General features: G+C 46.2%; 1 protein-coding gene across 3 annotated transcripts in view; it reads left to right on the forward strand.

The window, feature by feature from the left end:
• eif4g2b (eukaryotic translation initiation factor 4, gamma 2b) overlaps nt 1-18,854 on the forward strand; it is a 29,861-nt gene extending 11,007 nt beyond the window's left edge. For 2 of the 3 annotated variants that reach the window (XM_080539349.1, XM_080539351.1), the window contains 11 exons: nt 675-813; nt 1,219-1,388; nt 6,855-6,959; nt 7,796-7,912; nt 8,567-8,671; nt 8,990-9,205; nt 10,168-10,426; nt 12,578-12,782; nt 14,914-15,110; nt 15,814-15,935; nt 18,316-18,854. In XM_080539349.1, the coding sequence (XP_080395475.1) occupies nt 675-813; nt 1,219-1,388; nt 6,855-6,959; nt 7,796-7,912; nt 8,567-8,671; nt 8,990-9,205; nt 10,168-10,426; nt 12,578-12,782; nt 14,914-15,110; nt 15,814-15,935; nt 18,316-18,381 (1,701 nt within the window). In that variant the 3' untranslated portion in view covers nt 18,382-18,854. The remainder of the gene's footprint in view (nt 1-674; nt 814-1,218; nt 1,389-6,854; nt 6,960-7,795; nt 7,913-8,566; nt 8,672-8,989; nt 9,206-10,167; nt 10,427-12,577; nt 12,783-14,913; nt 15,111-15,813; nt 15,936-18,315) is intronic. The other variant, XM_080539350.1, reaches the window with a different exon arrangement.
• The last annotated feature ends 1,440 nt before the right edge of the window (nt 18,855-20,294 follow it).

Here is a 20,294-nt window from a genome sequence, read left to right on the forward strand (position 1 = left end):
CAAGCAACAGATAACATGAGCACACAGAACACAGAGTTAACAAACAGGCACAGGGAACAATTAACACAGCAACTCTACTCTCCTAACACTGCTGATTCACTGGGCATTATTGCCTATGATGCCATCAGCCTATCAGAATGCTTGTTACATTCCAAAATCACTATCTGCCCAAGTCATCTCTTTGACAGAGGCATGTTTGACACTACATACAAAGATGGCTCGGCTGACCACAAGTGAAGCACGACTTTATTGCAATTATGCTACGAGGCTAACGATATGATACTTTCTGTAGGCGTGGTCCCAGGTCATAGTGAAGTCGTATAGAACACTATATAATATAGTGTTCTTGCTTCTGTGGGTGTCGATGGTTGCGTATAAGGTTTTGCTGGTTTATTTTTAAAAGTGGTTGAAAAAAAGTCAGATTAGATTAAGGTTAGGGGGTTAAGTGCCTTGTTCAAGGGCACAACGGCAGTGGTAGGCGCCTTAGATATGATGCCGGCAATCCTCTAGTCACCATCTACTAATACTACAGCTGCTATAATACCTCCCTATCATGTGAGTTGACCATGGATTTCAGGGTATCCTATTATCCTGCCCCCCAGTAGGTAGCCTAGGGTCGCCTTTAGCCATGACAACATGGCTGACTGTCTCTCTCTCTGTCTTGCCTCCTCCAGGATTTGGGAGGCTTCATCCCCGTGTCTATGGGTCAAGGTATGAAGATGGACTTCTTCCTGGAAGGCCCCTTCATGCCCCGGATAAAACTGGACAGGGAGACTCTCGGGGGGCTGGCCGACATGTTTGGACAAATGCCAGGTATTCGTCTGTCTGTCTGTCTGTCTCACCACTGGTAAAAGCTGAATACGTTCTGTAACTGTCGAGTTGTATGTAAGTAAAGCATTATTTATATAGCACCTTTCATACAAGAAATGCAGCTCAAAGTGCTTTACAACAGGGACAAAAACATAAAGACAATATAAAAACACATACAAGCATAAAATGAATATAAAAGCAGGGGAAGTAGATAAAAAGAAGGTAAAGATAAAATAAAAAAAGGGAAACAGTGTACAACCTCTGCCTTAACGCTTAGTAACCGCTATCCATCTTCTCATCAGCAGAACACCTTTCCCCATCCCTTTCATCTCCCTACCTTACACAGTCTTTCTGTACTTCTCACTGGCACGTAGTTAAGTCCAGGTGTGTTATTACCTGTCTCTCCAGGTAGCGGGATCGGGACGGGCCCGGGGGTCATTCAGGACCGGTTCTCACCCACCATGGGACGCCATCGCTCCAACCCGCTCTTCAACGGCCACACGGGCCACGCGGCCCTCCCCGCGCCCCCCTCTCAGTTTGAGATGGGGGCCAACAAGCCCTTCATCAAGACCAACCAGGTAACCCGTCTGCCAGCGTCGTAGCAGCATAGAGTTCAATCTGCCAGCGTCGTAGCAGCATAGAGTTCAATCTGCCAGCGTCATAGCAGCATAGAGTTCAACGTCCTGATGTGTTCTGTATCATCTTCTGTAACACCTCGTTATCGTTAGCCTCGTAGCATAATTGCCTAAGTCATATTTTGGCCAAATGTAGATATCTGCCTAACTCTCCTCTCCTAACACTGCTGGTTCACTGGGCATTATTGCCTCTATGACATCAGCCTATCAGAATGCTCGTTACATTCCAACATCACTATCTGCCCAAGTCATCTCTTTGACAGAGGCATGTTTGACACTACATACAAAGATGGCTCGGCTGACCACAAGTGAATAGGGTTGGGTATCGTTTGGGTTTTATCCGGTACCGGTACCTAACCGATACTTTAAAAACGGTACCGGTACCGAAACGGTACTTAATTCGGTACTTTTGATTTTTAAAAATGACACGGTATATAATAATAACACGGTCGACAACATTAAACAGCTTTTCACTTTTTTATTGCTGAGGCACAATATATATTAGTTAAATATACACTCAAATTAAAATAAATGAAAATAAAACTCCTGCTGACTGAGGCACAATATACATATATATATATAATATTACAGTTAAATATACACTCAAATTAAAATAAATTAAAATAAAACTCCCACCTCAGCAATTATTTTGCTAAAAGACCAGCATATTTGCCTTCTCTGGCAAAATACGACACCTCTCTTGACTATGACTAGTCTATGACTAGTAGCATAGAACCGAATCTGCTCTCCCTGAAGATGCCTCCGTCACTTTCCCGTCCGTATCCCCCGACATCCACCATGGTAAACCGATATCTGGCGTCGCAGGTAGCCATCAGGACAATGGCGTGGGCACCCTTGTAGTTGAAGTAGTCGCTGCCGGCGTGCGGCGGTGCCTTGATCACGTGTTTTCCATCTACGCTGCCGACACAGTTCGGAAAGTTCCACGGTCTACTATGACTTTATCCCGTGCGTTGCCAGGTGTTTCATCAAGTTAGATGTGTTGCCTGCTTTACACGCGAATGATTTTAAGCATTTTGAGCACTTCGCGTTGTTTTCATCGAGTCGGGTGAAATGCAGCCACACTTTAGAACGCTTCATTAGGGCCTTCGGCATTCTCGGTGACCTCGTAGCTAGGCTAGCTAGCGAAATTCGATAATATGATTATGATGATAATAATAATAATACAATTCAGATAATATAATAATTTAGTATAAATTCACTAACTATATTACTACACTTACTATAAACTCACTCTTCTTAACTCGTAACACAACTGCTCAGCTCACTACCACGACACGCACTGATTGGAAATTTAACAGGCGATGTCACGTCACGACTCAGTCACGTGTGGTTGACTGTTGCATGACACCGGACACCAGGGGGAAAAAAAGTAGAAAAGTACCGAAATCTCCTTTGCAATTCGGTACGGTAAATACCGAATGTAAAGTAACCGGTACCTACCGGTACCGATTTTCGGTACCCAACCCTACAAGTGAAGCACGACTTAGGTGATTATGCTATGAGGGTAATGGTGTGTATAGTTTGTTTGGAAATGATTTCCAATTTTAAGGTACCGTATTTTCCGGACTATAAGTCGCACCTGAGTATAAGTCGCAGCAGGCCAAAAATGGGCCATGAAGAGGAAAAAACCACATATAAGTCGCACTGGACTATAAGTCGCATGGTTCAAGGGAACGGGCTTGGCGGAATCAGCGGGGAAAGAAGACCCTGTTGAGCTTGACTCTAGTCTGGCACTGTGAAGAGACATGAGAGGATTTGTAAGCCCAGGAAGGACATAATTCACGTTGAAACTTCTTCTGAAAGGTTAAGGAATACTTGTATTATCGAGTGTAAAGTCCGCTAGCTAGCGCGGGGCTAACAACATGGCGTCGCGGAGGAAAAATGAAACTTTGAACAGCCTCTAAAAGGTAATAAATGACTTTAATATCGTTTCTAACGTCCATAACATTGTGTATAAGGTCCATAACATCATGTTTAATGTCCACATTGTCGTGTTTAATGTCCACATTGTCGAGTATAATGGCTATTCTATCGCGTATGAAGCGCTACCGGAAGTAGCAAAATGCTACTCGCGGGTACAACATTGCAACGTTAAACAGCCTCTGGAAGGAATAAATGACTTTAATATCGTTTCTAACGTCCATAACATTGTGTATAAGGTCCATAACATCATGTTTAATGTCCACATTGTCGTGTTTAATGTCCACATTGTCGAGTATAATGGCTATTCTATCGCGTATGAAGCGCTACCGGAAGTAGCAAAATGCTACTCGCGGGTACAACATTGCAACGTTAAACAGCCTCTGGAAGGAATAAATGACTTTAATATCGTTTCTAACGTCCATAACATTGTGTATAAGGTCCATAACATCATGTTTAATGTCCACATTGTCGTGTTTAATGTCCACATTGTCGAGTATAATGGCTATTCTATCGCGTATGAAGCGCTACCGGAAGTAGCAAAATGCTACTCGCGGGTACAACATTGCAACGTTAAACAGCCTCTGGAAGGAATAAATGACTAGCGGATTTACTCCTTGGTTCATGTCAGTCAGAGATTACCGTATGTCAGTTCATGTCAGTCAGAGATTATGAATTATTGATATATAAGTCGCACCTGACTATAAGTCGCAGGACCAGCCAAAGTATGAAAAAAACCGCGACTTATAGTCCGGAAAATACGGTAGTTTCTTTGCACAAATCATTGTCCTGCTCTTTCCTGTGTAAGAGTCTGGATATTTCTGTTGTGCCAGAGAGATGCTGGAGGTAAATTAACAGAGTTGGCTGTCCTGTGCCAACTCTGCCAGTCCCCTCCACACAGTACTACTGTGGCAATTATGCTACGAGGCTAACGACATGTGAGATTAGTGATTTTGAGGGCATCCTGTTATGAATATAAGTTAACTTAGGGCTGACGTGATGTTTCTGCTATGACTACTGTAAACGTAGTAAACCTACTATACTAGTACCAGTGCTGCTTTTATTGAAACAGATCAAACAGTGGGAGTGTAAACATTTGTTTTGACATTTACAGATATAGACACTTGAAACTAGTGTATGTTGCTGGTATGAAAACAGATAATAAGTCCGCTTGTCCGGGACAAGTACATTTTATGTTCGGACAAGTGGACTTCCTCCTGCAGTTGTCCGACAGACAAGTCAAAACTAGGGCTGCAACTAACGATTATTTTGGTAGTCGACTAATCTGTCGATTATTTTTTCGATTAGTCGCGATTAGTCATGTGGCTTCGCTGCGCGTAAATGGCGACGCAGAAGCATAAATCCGGCTTAACTAGCTATCTAACCTAACGTTACGCCAAGCTACAGCTGCTCACAGAGCTAGTTGATTGGCTAGCTAGCATTGCTGGCTAGACTACAGACAGCTCACGTTAGTAGGCTACGCTTGGCGCTGTTTATCTTACAGACAGCTCGCTGGTGGACTCAACATAATTGAAATAGCATTCACTTATCAAGCATCATTCATGATCATCCACCATGACTACCTGGTATTTTAATAGCGACCACCCCTCACTTCATTTCATCTCGCGTTCTCCTGGCTTCAACATGGAAAACCCCTGCTACGTAACGTTACATACAAGCGCCTCTGTCTGTCACATGCGTGCCACAGGGCAAATAAATTAATAGCACAAACGCTCATAGCATGTACAGCCCTGTCCATGAGACGTTGTTTTCCAACATGTAACAGTAAAGCTAACATAAACATTACGACCCTAACAATATAACGTTAGCTAAAACTTACCCAGCTGATTCTTGCATGGCTCCCGTTTAAAAAAATAAATAAAAAAAAAATATTTTTTTTTTTTTAAATCCCGTTTTTTAAAAATATATCTTTTTATGCGATTAGTCGACAACAACATTTCACGTCGACGAATTTTCGTAATCGATTAGTCGTGACTAATCGACTAATCGTTGCAGCCCTAGTCAAAACAAAGAGAAAAATAAATCAATCAATTGCCGGTGTTCTGCCAAGGTATGCTGCCTTGTCAATGTCTGCTGTTTCTCAGTTTCTCCAGTAAATAATAATACATAAAAAAAAAAAGTTTTAGAAGAAGGTGATAGGGAGAAGGTTTTTCCTTCTATCGATGGCCCCGGGCCTGAGCTAGATTACTCTTCCTGCAACGAATGGTGGATTGATGATTCACATGCTTAGTATTCAAATGTATTGATTGTAAGTCGCTTTGGAATAAATGCCAAAAATGTAAATGTAAATGTTGTCAATGTCTGCTGCCTTGTCAATGTAGCTGCCTTGTCAATGTTGCTGCCTTGTCAATGTAGCTGCCATGTCAATGTCGCTGCCTTGTCTATCCGCTGAGTAGGGGAGCGCGGGGTATGTTGTCATGCCTAGATAATCTGGCAGATCATGCCTTTTAATCAAAACATTAATCCTGGCATGACCCCTTTACCTTAAACTTTGAAATCGAACGTTCTCTGGCGTGCACGTAGATCCACAGTAATTGTTGGAATTGTAATGTATTACTGGGTTGTAGTGTGTTAGCAGACACACACACACACGCGTCGTCATATTTGGACAAGTAACTTGAGCTCTCGGACAAGTAAAAAAATAAGTTCACTTGTCCAAAGGACAAGTACCTGAAAAAGCTTAATGTCAAGCCCTGCTCCGAATCTGTAGATGACGTGTGGGTGCTCTAACATGGCCGCCGAAATGAAAAGCAAAAGCGCGCAGTATGTCCGTCCCCGGGCTTTACAAACTCTTCCTGTGTCCTCTATCCTCGCCGCCGCCTCAAAAATTTGCGTTGGTTGTATATGTTCTCCGATGTGTGTTGAGGGAGGTGGTGAGGGGGAGGAGGATACGAAGGATTGAGGAAATACTTGACGGTTGTTCCCCTCTGACGCCCACCTGCTGATGTCGGGGAGTCTGTGTCTCAGGAGGTAGAGTCTGTGTCTCAGGAGGTAGAGGCTGGTGGAGATAGAGGCTGTGTCTCAGGAGGTAGAGGCTGTGTCTCAGGAGGTAGAGTCTGTGTCTCAGGAGGTAGAGGCTGGTGGAGATAGAGGCTGTGTGTCAGGAGGTAGAGGCTGGTGGAGATAGAGGCTGTGTCTCAGGAGGTAGAGGCTGGGGGAGGTAGAGGCTGTGTCTCAGGAGGTAGAGCCGCCGTCTAATGATCGCAAGGTTGGCAGATCTGCGGTTCGATCCCCGGCTGGCCACATGTCGAAGTGTCCATGGGCAAGACACTGAACCCCAAATTACTCCCAATGAGCGGGGCCGGCCGACACCTTGCGTGGTAGCTTGCCACCATCGGTGTGTGAATGTATGGGTGAATGAGAGGCCGTTGTAAAGCGCTTTGGATAAAGGCATAGCTATACAAGTCAGTCTATACAAGTCAGTGCATTTATGCCCCCCCCCTGCAGGTACAGAACCAGCATTTCAACCAGAACCACTTGGCCCAGCAGCAGGTCCAGTCCAAGGACCTGGCGCCGCGGTTCAGCAAGAAAGGACAGCTCAACCTAGACGAGGTAACCCCCCCCCCCCCCCCCCCGCCAGGCCACGCCCCCACCGGGCCGAGACCAGAGACCTCCTGAAGATCACCTTAACGCTAGAACAGCCCTGCCTTTTTCACCTGGACCCCGGAACCCAGGCCCCCAAGACTAGCTAATCACTCAGTCATGGCATTAGCTAACGGGGTTCCTAATAAACAAACAAAACCTACTATAAGAGCCGCCTCGGGGGTCAAATGACCTCAGCCATAACCCCCATCTTTACAATGGGAAGCTGCTATTTACACACAACGACCACTAGTTGGCCGCCTTGTAAATTAGCCTGCTTCCTTCCTACACAGAAAAACTGCAAAATAGCTTTATACCAGCTTATCCTGATGTGATTTAGAAAATGTAAGGATACTGGGGTGGTAGAACGCACATATCTAGGACAAGTCATGAAAGGAGGGTCCTGGAATTTGATCGAGTGCAAAGATATAAAAAAATGGCCCATGGCTGTTCTAGTGTTAATGTCCTTGGAACACGTAACGAGGTCAGAAACACGTGGCCGTTGTTCTAGGTCTTTCCGAACGAACGCACTCATGCCCGGTGATTATAAAAAAGACGCGTTATTCTGAGGAGTCCAACCTGCTGCCGGTCTCTTGTCTTTCTCTCCTCCTCCCTTTTCTCCTCCTCCTTCTCCTTCCTGTGCTCCTCTCCTCCACTCTCAAACTGGTATCTGGGCCGTTGACTGCGATTATGAGAGATGAGGGCGTGATCTCTGCTCCGGCCGAACTCTCTGTTTTCAAGGAGCCGTGCTAATCGCTATGCTTATGTTTGTGTCCTCCCCTCCTCCCCCCTCCCCCGCCTCACAGATCAGCCTCAGACCAGCGCAGTCGTTCCTCCTCAACAAGAACCAAGTGCCAAAGCTGCAGACCCAGATCCCCCCCAGCGCCCAGCCCCCCCGCACCCAGACCCCGCCCCTGGGGCAGGTAAGAGAGAGGCAGTCCCTGTTTTAACCCCCAGCTGTTGAACGTGCTTTAAACTATACGACATGGTCATTAAATGGGGAAGGTTAATCCACAATGCATTTTCGTATTTACGCTTAGTGTATATCATCATCATAGCATAGTAGCCTATGTATATCAGGCCATAATTAGGTGACTGGTACCTTACAGGCGCCTGGTCCTAGGGTACTTCATAATATCATAGCTTAGTATATCATGAGTTCAACTTGGCCCGTATTAGGTGAGCGGTCTACCCACCTGTCTGTAGGTCTACCCCCTATCTGTCAATCTACAACCTGTCTGTAGGTCTACCCCCTATCTGTCAATCTACAACCCGTCTGTAGGTCTACCCCATATCTGTCAATCTACAACCTGTCTGTAGGTCTACCCCCTATCTGTCAATCTACAACCTGTCTGTAGGTCTACCCCCTATCTGTCAATCTACAACCTGTCTGTAGGTCTACCCCCTATCTGTCATTCTCACCCTATTTATGGTTATGGGGGCATATCTGTAGGAACACGCCCCATTGCCGCTTGCGGTTATATATATATATAGTTTATATAGTTATATATATTTATATGTATATAGTTTTCCTTTTCCTGGTTAGTGTGTTGACGTTGTCCTCTCTGGTCCCCCAGCCTCCGCAGCTCGGCCTCAAAACAAACCCTCCTCCTATCCAGGAGAAACCTCCCAAGACCAGCAAGAAGCCCCCGCCCGCCAGGGAGGAGCTGCTAAAGATGACGGTAGGTCTCCTTCTGCTCATTGGTGCGTCTGTGTCTCAGGAGGTGGAGTCGGCGTCTAATGATCGCAAGGTTGGCAGATCGGCGGTTCGAGCCCCGGCTGGCCACATGTCGAAGTGTCCTTGGGCAAGACACTGGACCCTAAATCGCTCCCAGTGAGCGGGCCGGCGCCTTGCATGGCAGCTTACCGCCATTGGTGTGTGAATGTGTGGGTGAATGAGAGGTAGTTGTAAAGCACTTTGGATAAAGGCATAGCTATATAAGTCAGTCCATTACCATTTACCCTTCCTTCTCACCCTCCCTCCTCCTCCCCCTCCACAGGAGACGATGGTGACGGAGTACCTGAACAGTAAGAGCCTGTCTGAGGCGGTGGAGGTCGTCAGGGAGATCAAGGCGCCCAGACACTTCCTGCCTGAGCTGCTGAGCCGCGTCATCGTCTGCTCCCTGGACCGGCCCGACGAGGACAAGGAGCACGCCAGCACCCTCATACACACGCTGAGGACCGAGGGCCTGGTCACCGCTGAGAACTTCATGCAGGTACACACACACACACACACACCCTCATACACACGCTGAGGACCGAGGGCCTGGTCACCGCAGAGAACTTCATGCAGGTACACGCAGAGACCTAGAGACACACACACACACACACACACCCTCATACACACGCTGAGGACCGAGGGCCTGGTCACCGCAGAGAACTTCATGCAGGTACACACAGAGACCTAGAGACACACACACACACACACACACACACGCTGAGGACCGAGGGCCTGGTCACCGCAGAGAACTTCATGCAGGTACCCACACACACACACACACCCTCATACACACGCTAAGGACCGAGGGCCTGGTCACCGCTGAGAACTTCATGCAGGTACACACAGACCTAGAGACACACACACACACCCTCATACACACGCTGAGGACCGAGGGACTGGTCACCGCAGAGAACTTCATGCAGGTATACACACACACACACACGGAGCACGCCTCCACGCTCATACACACTCTGAGGACCGAGGGCCTAGTCACCGCAGAGAACTTCATGCAGGTTCACACACACACCAAACTTTAGGACTGAATTTAAAACCACCTGTTTGGGTGAGACAGGCTAAATAGAATTTCATCCTCCCGTGTTTTGAGGTAGATCTCTTCACGTTGGGTCTCAACCTCAGAATGATAACAGCAGTTGTCTGAGAGGGACCCGAGTACACAGAGCTCTGTGCCTCCGCTCTGGTACTGTTACCGGTTTCCTTGTCTGAACGGTAAAAAAAAAATCCCTGAGTTTTCATGTTATTGGACAGATGTAGTGAAGACAGACAGGAAAGTAAGGAGAAGAAGGGAGAGAGAGGGCATGTCAGCAGGGCATGGGTCAGATACTAACCCATGCCGACATGGGTATAGTGTGTGCACTGTAGACCGCGGTGCTGGACCACTGGACCACCCCAGGCCACCAAAGGTACCGTGTTTAAAGTCTCTCTCTGCTGTCCCTGCAGGCCTTCCTCAGCGTTCTGGACCAGTGTCCCAAGATCGAGGTGGACGTGCCGCTGGTCAAGTCCTACCTGGCCCAGTTCGCGGCGCGCGCCATCCTGGCGGAGCTGGTGAGCGTGGCGGAGCTGGCCGCGCCCCTGGAGAACGGCACCCACTTCCCCCTCTTCCTGCTCTGCCTGCAGCAGGCCGCCAAGCTCAAGGACCGCGATTGGCTCACGGACCTCTTCCAACAGAGCAAGGTCAACATGCAGAAGATGCTACCTGGTAAGGCTTCCTTCCCTGTCCGTCTCCCTGACCGGTGTTTACATGCACACCATATTCCTGTATTCAGGGTTCCCACGGGTCCTTGAAATCCTTGAAAGTTTCAGAATTTAAGGGGGGAAAAATCAAGGCCTTAAAAGTTTTTGAAAATAGACATGGGTCATTGAAAGTGCTTGAATTCCCCCCCCTCCCTCTCTCTCTCTCTAAAAAAAATAAATATACCGTATATAAAAAAATGTTTTACTTAACCCTCGTCAACTAGTAAATACGTCTCTGTATTGCTTAACTTTACATATTTCACAATATATTGTTTTGCTGTTCTGTGGTAGAGAAGGCAAGAGACCATCTAGTGTTCACACATTCAAGCCTCTTTTTAATTGTTGTCTGTGAGCGGATAGTTCCTATTATATCAATTCTAGATCTGTCTCAAACTATGCCGTGTTGGGTCCTTGAATTTGATGGAATTGAGTCTTGAAAGTCCTTGAGTGCTTGAATTTGATGTTTCAGAAGGTGTGGGAACCCCGTGTATTAATCGGAATATGCTCAATATTCCGATCGGGCAAGAGTCATGTAAACGCGTACGGAACTGGATTACGGCCATATTCCGATTCGGCAATATTCCGATTAAGATCCCTGGCATATGCCTGTTTGATTCGGAATATTGTGACATCATAAACACCTTAATGACCCTTTTCAGAATATTCAGTTAAGTCTGCGCACGCTCGATTCTCCTCGAGCATGCAATCCTGGTTTGTGTTGTTGCTAGGGACCGCAGGTTTGTGTTGTTGCTAGGGACGGCATAGCTCTGGCTGGCGTGAACGGCATAAGCTGGAAGGCGATACACTCGTTCGACATTTGTTCTCGCTCTTGTCTTCCAATGTCGAGGACCAAGTGGATCAGCAGGAGTGTTGGAGTTAAATTGTGGTTCAAAAGCGCAAGTAGGAGAACACACTAACGGAGGACTATGTTGGAAACAAGCATTATGGCTAAGCTGTGGGTTAACGCCAATAAATGTGGTGTTCAGTGTCCTGTCTTGTCAATGATGTTTACAATACAAATGTCTGAACATATGAATTTCAGTGATTCTATTTGTTGGCTGAGACAAGATGTTCACGTTTCTGAACGAGACACATTGTGCAAAATACGCTCACAGACTGGTCCCAGACCTGTGTGGAGATACACCTGTATGGAGATACAGCGCTGCTTGTTCCAGAGTAGTGGGAGCTACAGATCTGCTGCTTGAATGAATGAATGAATGGTCTTTATTGTCATTAATACAGTACAGGTACCATACAACGAAATTTAGGAGGGGGGGCTCCCCTGGTGCTTGGAAAAAAGACTAAAAACAAGAGAGCCAAGGGTAAAATAAAAAAGGGAAAAGCTGGTTTACATAAATAAAGGCCATGTACACTATCTACTATACTATACTACTATACTATACAATAAAACACTGTGCTGTACTCTATGCTATAAATATCCTATCTTTTTCCTGTATCTGAACACCTTATTCAGAATATTACAATAACCTGAATATTGACCTTAATCGGAATATGGTGTGCATGTAAACGCAGTCACTGTAGCTGTTCTGACTGGGGGTGAGGAAAAAGATGAATTGCGCTGAAACTGAGAACGATTTTGTTTGTTTTCTTGCGACACGAATGTCCAGTCCCTTTCATAGCAAAGGACAACATTGTATTGAACTAGAATTTTAGAATTCGCCATTTAGCAGACACTTTTAATCCAACGCGATTTAAAATGATGAATTACAGGGACCTTCCCCTCTGGAGTCACTTGAGGGCTAAGGGATTTTGAACTCACAACCTTCCGATCACCAGTCCAACTCACTATCCACTAGACCACCACTACCCCAAGGTGTGATGCTTGATGCCCACTTGAACTGTGTTTGGTTTATGCTAAGCTTGTCAGATAGTCAATCTTTTCCGTTTGTAAAGTGTCTGAGTGTCTAGAAAAGCGCTATATAAGTCTAATGTATTAGTATTATAATTATTATTATTATTATAATTATAGTCACTGATGGAATAATAGAGACTATCGAACAGCGCAGCAGCAGGTTTGTCTTGTCGTGAGGATGTCCTCCATCACCCTGACTGTTCACCCTCCATGTCTCCTCTCTCTCTCCCCCGGGGGACCCAGAGATCGACCAGAACAAGGACCGCATGCTGGAGATCCTGGAGGGGAAGGGCCTGAGCTTCCTGTTCCCGCTGCTGAAGCTGGAGAAGGAGCTGCTGAAGCAGATCCAGGCGGACCCGTCCCCCCAGGCCATCTACAAGTGGATCAAGGACAACATCTCCCCCAAACTCCACACCGACAAGGGCTTCGTCAACATCCTCATGACTAGGTTAGGCTCCCGGAGATTTATTATTATTATATCAGTCATATTCATGATGCAACTCGTGAGCTTAGAATGATGAGGTTCTATCTCCGTTTAGAATGATGAGGTTCTATCTCCGTTTAGAATGATAAGGTTCTATCTCCGTTTAGAATGATGAGGTTCTATCTCCGTTTAGAATGATAAGGTTCTATCTCCGTTTAGGGCAGTTCAGAGATATTGAGCGTCAACGTTTTTACATTCCATTATGTTTTGTGAGATGGAACCTTTGTATTTTATGAATTACTAACTCAAAAATGTCAACATTTTAAAAATAACATCACACAGGCATTAATAAACACCTAATGGATCAGATTATGTAAAAAAAATAAAAAAAAAAATGGCAAAAATGGAGATGGAATCTTATAATTCTAACGTCACAAACTGTGTACTCTCCCTAACCATTAGAAGGAGTCACTTAATTGGAATCACAACCTACAACAACACTGGTGGTCTAAAACCACGTGGTTCTCAAACCTCTCCTCTCGGACCCCCAGCCGCTCCACGTATTTGATCTGTTCCACCACCAAGCACGCCTGATTCAACTAATCAAGTACAAAGCATGATTGCTGGGTGTCGCCGAGGAGAGGTTTGAGAACCACTGGTCTAAATAAAAACCCAAATGAGTTGGTTTGGCCGACACACCACTTCCCAGGTGCTCGAAATTGGGACTCTTTGTAAAAAATAAAAATAAAATACAACACAGTTCAGCCTCAGGACAGATGCTTGTGTTCAGGGGGCCGTTCCACTAAAGGTGGCTTAGTATATCGGCGATTGAAATAAATGCGGCGATCAGGCAACTCGGGATTGGAATTCAAGCCTCAGGTGAGAGCCCCGAAGAGTCGATCTGTCGAAATGAAGATACTCCACTCTGCAGGGGTTCTACATTTGCGCAGCATTCCGAATTATTGATCTTTATGAAGACGGAAAAATAAGATGTAAAATAGTGCAATACTGCCGCAATTAACAAGGCGAGGGAAATTATTTGGCAAGAAATTGCTGACCGATTAAATGCGTAGGTCATACTAGCCCCAGTTATTGTTATGTTCATATTTTAATAAATGAATATTACTACTGTGGTGATATCAGCAGCAGGCTACAAACCGTCATATCGCCACAATGGCCTAGTGGTACCGACCGCTGCCGTGGTATTTATTCGTCATTTTTAGACGGTGGTTCGAATCCCTCTTCGGACACACTTTTTACTGCATTTCGTTGTCTGAATCTAATCTAAAATCTCATCTAAAAAAGTATGTAGGCTATAAAATGATGGTGCAGGCTAATTTACAAGAACTGACACGATTACAATGGTGTTTAAGCCTTTGCATGAAGGCTTCGGTTAAATGTAAAAAAAAAAAAATATATATATAACTTAGTCAAGTCTCGAACACGCAACCTTCGGAACTCTAGCTGGCTGCCTTAACCACTGCGCCAGCCAGACGCTGTGATGACAGCAATGCAAGTTGAAACAATTACTTTTTTTATTTTTTACACTCTTTTATTTATTGATCTATCGATCTATCACACTTTCAAAATATCAAGTTATCTATCACACAATCAAACTATCTATCGATCGATCACACTTTTAAAATATCCAATTATCTATCTATCACACAGTCAACCTATCCATCTATCTATTTCGTGTGAAGTGGGAACTAATATTTCCTAAAAGAGGAACTGTCGTTCGGGATGTAGTTTCCGCCTGTGAGCCTTTTTTGACGCGCGTCTTACTTTAGCCAGTGTTTTAGCCTGGTCGCGACCAGGCTAATTATATCTGACTCAGAAGGAGCTCAACCAAGCAGCGAATTATTTGAGCCACATTGATGGAACCGAACGCAAGCTAACATTATCGAGGCTTAGAACTTTATCGAGGCTTAGAAGATAATCGACCTTAGTGGAATGGGCCCCTGATAAGGCTCGACAGAGAGACAGACACACACAGACACATCATGATGTCTTTCATACTTGATGCTAATGTCATCATCTTTGGTCCAAATCTGGAAAAACTGTGATACGCAATCAAATAGTATTTATTGGACTGACACTTAAACGTGTATGTGTGTGTGTGTGTCTCTCTCTCTCCCTCCCTGCCTCCCTCCAGCTTCCTGCAGTTCATCTCCCACGAGGTGTGTCTGGAGGAGGGAGAGGAGCCCTCCAAGGAGCACCTGGACCAGGAGAAGGCGCTGCTGCTCTCCTTCAAACCCGTCATGCAGAAGTTCCTGCACGACCACACCCAGCTGCAAGTCAGCGCCCTCTACGCCCTGCAGGTGCACTGCAACGCCAGCAGCTTCCCCAAAGGTGGGTACACCCCCCCCCCCCCCCCCCCCGACCCTCAGCCTCCCCCCAAAGGTGGGTTCCTCCACCTACAGCCCCCCCAGTCCCCCCCAAAGGTGGGTTCCTCCACCTACAGCCCCCTCTGTCCCCCCCAAAGGTGGGTACCTCCACCTACAGTCCCCTCAGCCCCCCCCCCCCACACTCACGTCAACGGTTTCCTGTTGAACTGTCGTTCATTTTCTTTCCTGTTGATTGGCTGTTATTCTTCAGCTCGGATATTAAAAAGGCTGAATGTTCTGGGTTACTTTGGGGGGTTTTTAGCTCTTGTCTATTCTGGTTAAAAACTAAATGGTTGTCGGTATGGGTTGGAATCCGGCCCATGCCCTCTCTCTCTCTCCCATCTCCTTACTTTTCCTGTCTGTCTTCACTGTATATGTCCAATACAATGAAGAAAACACACCAAATGAGTGGGACTGCCCTACTCAGAAAAAAGTATTGAAAGTAGGGGTGGGCATCGACGATCGATAATTGATCGATAAGGATCTTGGTCGATCACAAAATAAAACATTTGGTCGACCACAAAACCAAAAAAACAAAAACAAAATTTTTTTTTGTGATCGACCAAATGTTTTATTTTGTGATCGACCAAGATCCTTATCGATCAATTATCGATCGTCGATGCCCACCCCTAATTGAAAGTAAAATAATCTAAATGTTGTGTTTCCAGGCATGCTGCTGCGCTACTATGTCCACTTCTATGACATGGAGATAATAGAAGAAGAAGCCTTCCTCGCATGGAAAGAAGATATCACCCAAGAATTCCCTGGAAAAGGAAAAGCTTTATTCCAGGTAATTTTAAAAGGCCTTCACTTTTTAAAAGTGGTGTTTAAAAAAAATGGCCCCGCGGTGGCGTAGCGGTCTAAGCACTAGCCACTAGTGCAAGCTGCCCACCGGGGACTGGGAACGAATCCCGGTCTCGCCAGACCCGGATATGGCCGAGGCACACAGGGAGCGGCATATTGAGCGGCCGCTCCAGAGGGCGGTATAGGACTATTTCCGGATAAGGATCCGTCGCGCAACAGCGCCCCCAGGGTGCCGGAATAACGGTGCTGGTCTCGAGGAGCCAATCAGCTAGTCTGCCTGGCGATCTCCTCTGGGGCTGCCGGCCACGGGGTCGTGCGGCGGATCCTACACAATAGGCAGGGGATAATTGGATGCTAGGATGGGTTCAATTGGATACCAAATTGGGTGAAAAAGGGATAAAATCTGAAAAACAAATTTAAAAAATGCCTCGATCGAGGTCACCACTAGTGGTCTGCACAGGCCTGAGATGCCGGTTCAGTTGGCCCACAGTTCGGTATGAACCTCGGTTTGAGTCACGGTTTCGGTATGTGTTTTGTGCTTAAGGAGAAAGAAAATGCTACTATGTATTTACAAACGTTACTCGGCACCAAATCCACCCTCAATAAAACCGGACCCATCACACTCACCATTGATGACACTACCATCACCCCCTCCCCCCTGGCTCGCAACCTCGGCTTCATCCTGGACCCCACCCTCTCATTTGATCCCCACGTCAGCTCCATCGTCAAGACCTCCTACTTCCACCTCCGCAACATAGCAAAAATCAGACACTGCCTCTCCCCGCCCGCTGCTGAATCCCTCATCCACGCCTTCATCTCCTCCCGCCTTGACTACTGCAACTCCCTACTCACCGGCATCACCTCCCGCTCCCTCCATAGACTCCAGATGGTCCAAAACTCTGCTGCACGCCTCCTTTCAAACACCTGCTCCCGTGACCACATCACTCCTGTCCTCCACTCTCTCCACTGGCTCCCCATCAAAGAACGCATCCAATTCAAAATCCTCATCCTCGCATACAAAGCCCTCCATAGCCTGGCCCCCCCTTACCTGACTGACCTCCTTCTCCCCCACCGCCCTACCCGTACCCTCCGATCCTCATCCATTGTTCCCCTCACTGTCCCACCCTCAAAACTCAAAGGCTTCGGTCACCGTGCCTTTTCACGAGCTGCACCCCGCCTCTGGAAACTCTCTCCCCCAACCACTGAGAGACTCACCCTCACTCCTCACTTTTAAATCCCACCTCAAAACCTACCTGTTCTCCCATGCCTACAACCTCCCCTACCCCTAGCCATCTCCCCCATCCCGGCGCCCCCGCCCCCCTCCCCCCTTGACACGCATACAACCTCCCCCCTGATATGCATACCCCTAACCACCTCCCCTGCCCCTACCACCCCCTCCCCGTTCGCTGACTCTGTGTTCCATGTTACTTGTTGTTTTTGTGTTTTCCGTATCCCCCATATTGTCAGCGTCTTTGAGCCTCGGAAAAGCGCTATATAAATTCAATGAATTATTATTATTACTTTATTTAGCTTATACTTATGAAACTTTAACATTTAGACACATTCCAGAATGTGAGTGGTATAATGTTATATGTTTGTATAATATAAATATTACTTACAAATGTAAAAGTCCCTCTTAGGCTTGACTACTGGTATAGGAGGAAGAAATGAAAGTAAAAATGCACTTAAGCCATTACAGCTGTAGCTTATATACACATTATGCGGATATACGACACGCGTGAAGCATTTCTGCGACACGCGTTTCGGTTCACTGTTTTCGTTCCCTCATCATCGCTGTATTCAATGCCAAAACCAGAATGAACGACCCCCACAACGCAGATTTGTAGCAATCCGGGGCTTCCTCAAACTGTTGCCGTGTTCTCAACTCCGCTCGCCATGAACAAACATTTGAACAAGAAGCAACTGCGTTCCTGACCAACTCCACCTCCGACTTCCAATGAAACGCAGCGTAAACCGAAAACCTCCAGGGTTCACTAGTGTTTTGAATCGTGGATGGCGGACCGTACGGGTCAATACAAGACCGAGAACCGTTGCACCCCTACTGACCACACAACTCCCTCCCTCTCTCTCTCCCACCCCCCCTTCTCTCTCTCTCCACCCTCCCCTTCTCTCTCTCTCTCTCCACCCTCCCCTTCTCTCTCTCTCTCTCCACCCTCCCCTTCTCTCTCTCTCTCTCCACCCTCCCCTTCTCTCTCTCCATTCCACCCTCCCCTTCTCTCTCTCTCTCTCTCCATTCCACCCCCCCTTTTCTCTCTCTCTCTCCACCCCCCCCTTTTCTCTCTCTCTCCACCCTCCCTCTTCTCTCTCTCTCTCTCCATCCCACCCTCCCTCTTCTCTCTCGCTAGGTCAACCAGTGGCTAACGTGGCTGGAGACAGCAGAGGAGGAGGAGTCAGAAGAGGAGGCGGATTGAGAACCCAACCGGACCCAGCCACCATAGTGTAAAAGAGACGACCTACCTTGACTTACAGCCATGTTAACTTCCCTATTAAACCCTCCTACCCTAACCACTGCCCTACGGCACTCGGCTGCTTACGTCTCGCAAATTATAAAGCCAAGCTTCTTTATCAGGGCATTAGATCATGTACCATCTGTTTCGGTTAGCCCTTACATACATAACTCACGCCTCCTCTTGTATTATAGGCTGAGAAGCGTCATTTCACCCTGTTGCTTAATGGTTTGATTGTTTTTTTGGGGTTATGTCCAGTTTTTTTGCGACATGATTTTAACCTCTGGACTGGCTCGACCACCATCTTTGTTTTTGCTCTCTTACTGTGACAGTGTCGTTAGTTTGGCGGTTATTTCCTCATCCCCCCCCCCCCCCAGTATTGCGTTTTTCGATTGATTTTTTAAATCCCTCTCAAAAATAATGTTTGTACATCACACCTAGTATACAAGCTCAAGTATTTTCCAAAAGGACATCCAAAAGGTACGAGAGAGAATGTCCAATCTAGAGAGAAACATGTGCCATGGCTAAACCTACCATGGACTTAATGGGGCTTGGGTCAACCAAGGCTTGCCCAAGGAAACCCTATTCTCCAATATATTTAAAAAACCAAAGTGCTCTTCAATGCCCTGTTGTTTGAGGAGCATGTTACCTTTCTGTGTTCTAGTACGTTCTAGAACATTCTAGTTGTTGAACATTCTAGAACATTCTAGTTGTTGAACATTCTAGAACGTTCCCTCCTAGTACGGCTATTAGAGACGCCCCTTCCCTCTGTTATCCTTCACTTGTTACAATATCCTAGAGAACTGTAATCATTGGTGTGCTGCCTGTTTCTACCTCCTTAGCTAGATGGGCTTTGTTTATTTGTGCTGGGATAATGACATCATCTTTATGAAAGGAAACGACCCTTGAAAGCTCAAGCAATTGCAGTTCTTTGATTAAAAAATAAATAAATAAAATCCTGGTGTACTTGCACAATTCTAACCATTTAATTGGAACTTCCAATGAAGCTCCTGATCTGGTTTACTAGTGTTGATGACTGAAGAAAAAGGTCACTTTTTAAACGAACATTGGACAACTCACCAATGTAACCCCCCTCCCCCCCAGCCCTTTTACTTGTAACAACATACCTATGAGGAGAGATTCAGGAATATTTTCTCCCCAGCATATTGAGTGACAATGTATATGTGCCCTGTTAAATTGCACCATTTTGTCCGGAACCAGAAAGAAATGTGTAACCACGGTAATTTTATCCTGTCTTTTTAATTGGCAAATAAAAGTTTGACATGAGTGAGTAATCTTGCATTGAGCTTTCCCTCGTAAACATGAGAACGGCTTGTTAAAAGAGCCCAACTACGGAGTCTTAAAACGAATCATGAGAAATTAAGTCTGTTTTCCTTTGCCCAACAAAATTAGCCGCTGTGCTCAGGAGACATGTGTATGTAGAAGGCAATGGATTTATCATGTTGTTATTCAAGTGATGAGTATTGTGCACCTCTATTGCTTCACTGTCAATAAAGTCCAATACTTGAGCACTGAAACTGTATTTTGTAGTCCTTTTAACAGTTGCACTGTTATGCGTTATGAATGTCCGTCCCTCTCAAACTGCAGAATGTAAACAAAGCTGGAGACACTCGTCGTTTTTGAAGATGTCCGTGTTATGATTGCTAGTAAAAGTTAGCACAGTAGTTAATTAATGGTATATTCCATTCCACATTCAAGTACTCCTCCTCACATACAAAGCCCTCCATAGCCTGGCCCCCCCCTTACCTGACTGACCTCCTTCTCCCCTACCCGTACCCTCCGATCCTCATCCCCGGTTCCCCTCACTGTCCCACCCTCAACTCAAAGGCTTCGGAGACCGTGTCTTTTCACGAGCT

This window comes from Nansenia antarctica (genome assembly GCF_963989245.1).
Source record: "Nansenia antarctica genome assembly, chromosome: 9".
NCBI lineage: Eukaryota > Metazoa > Chordata > Actinopteri > Argentiniformes > Microstomatidae > Nansenia > Nansenia antarctica.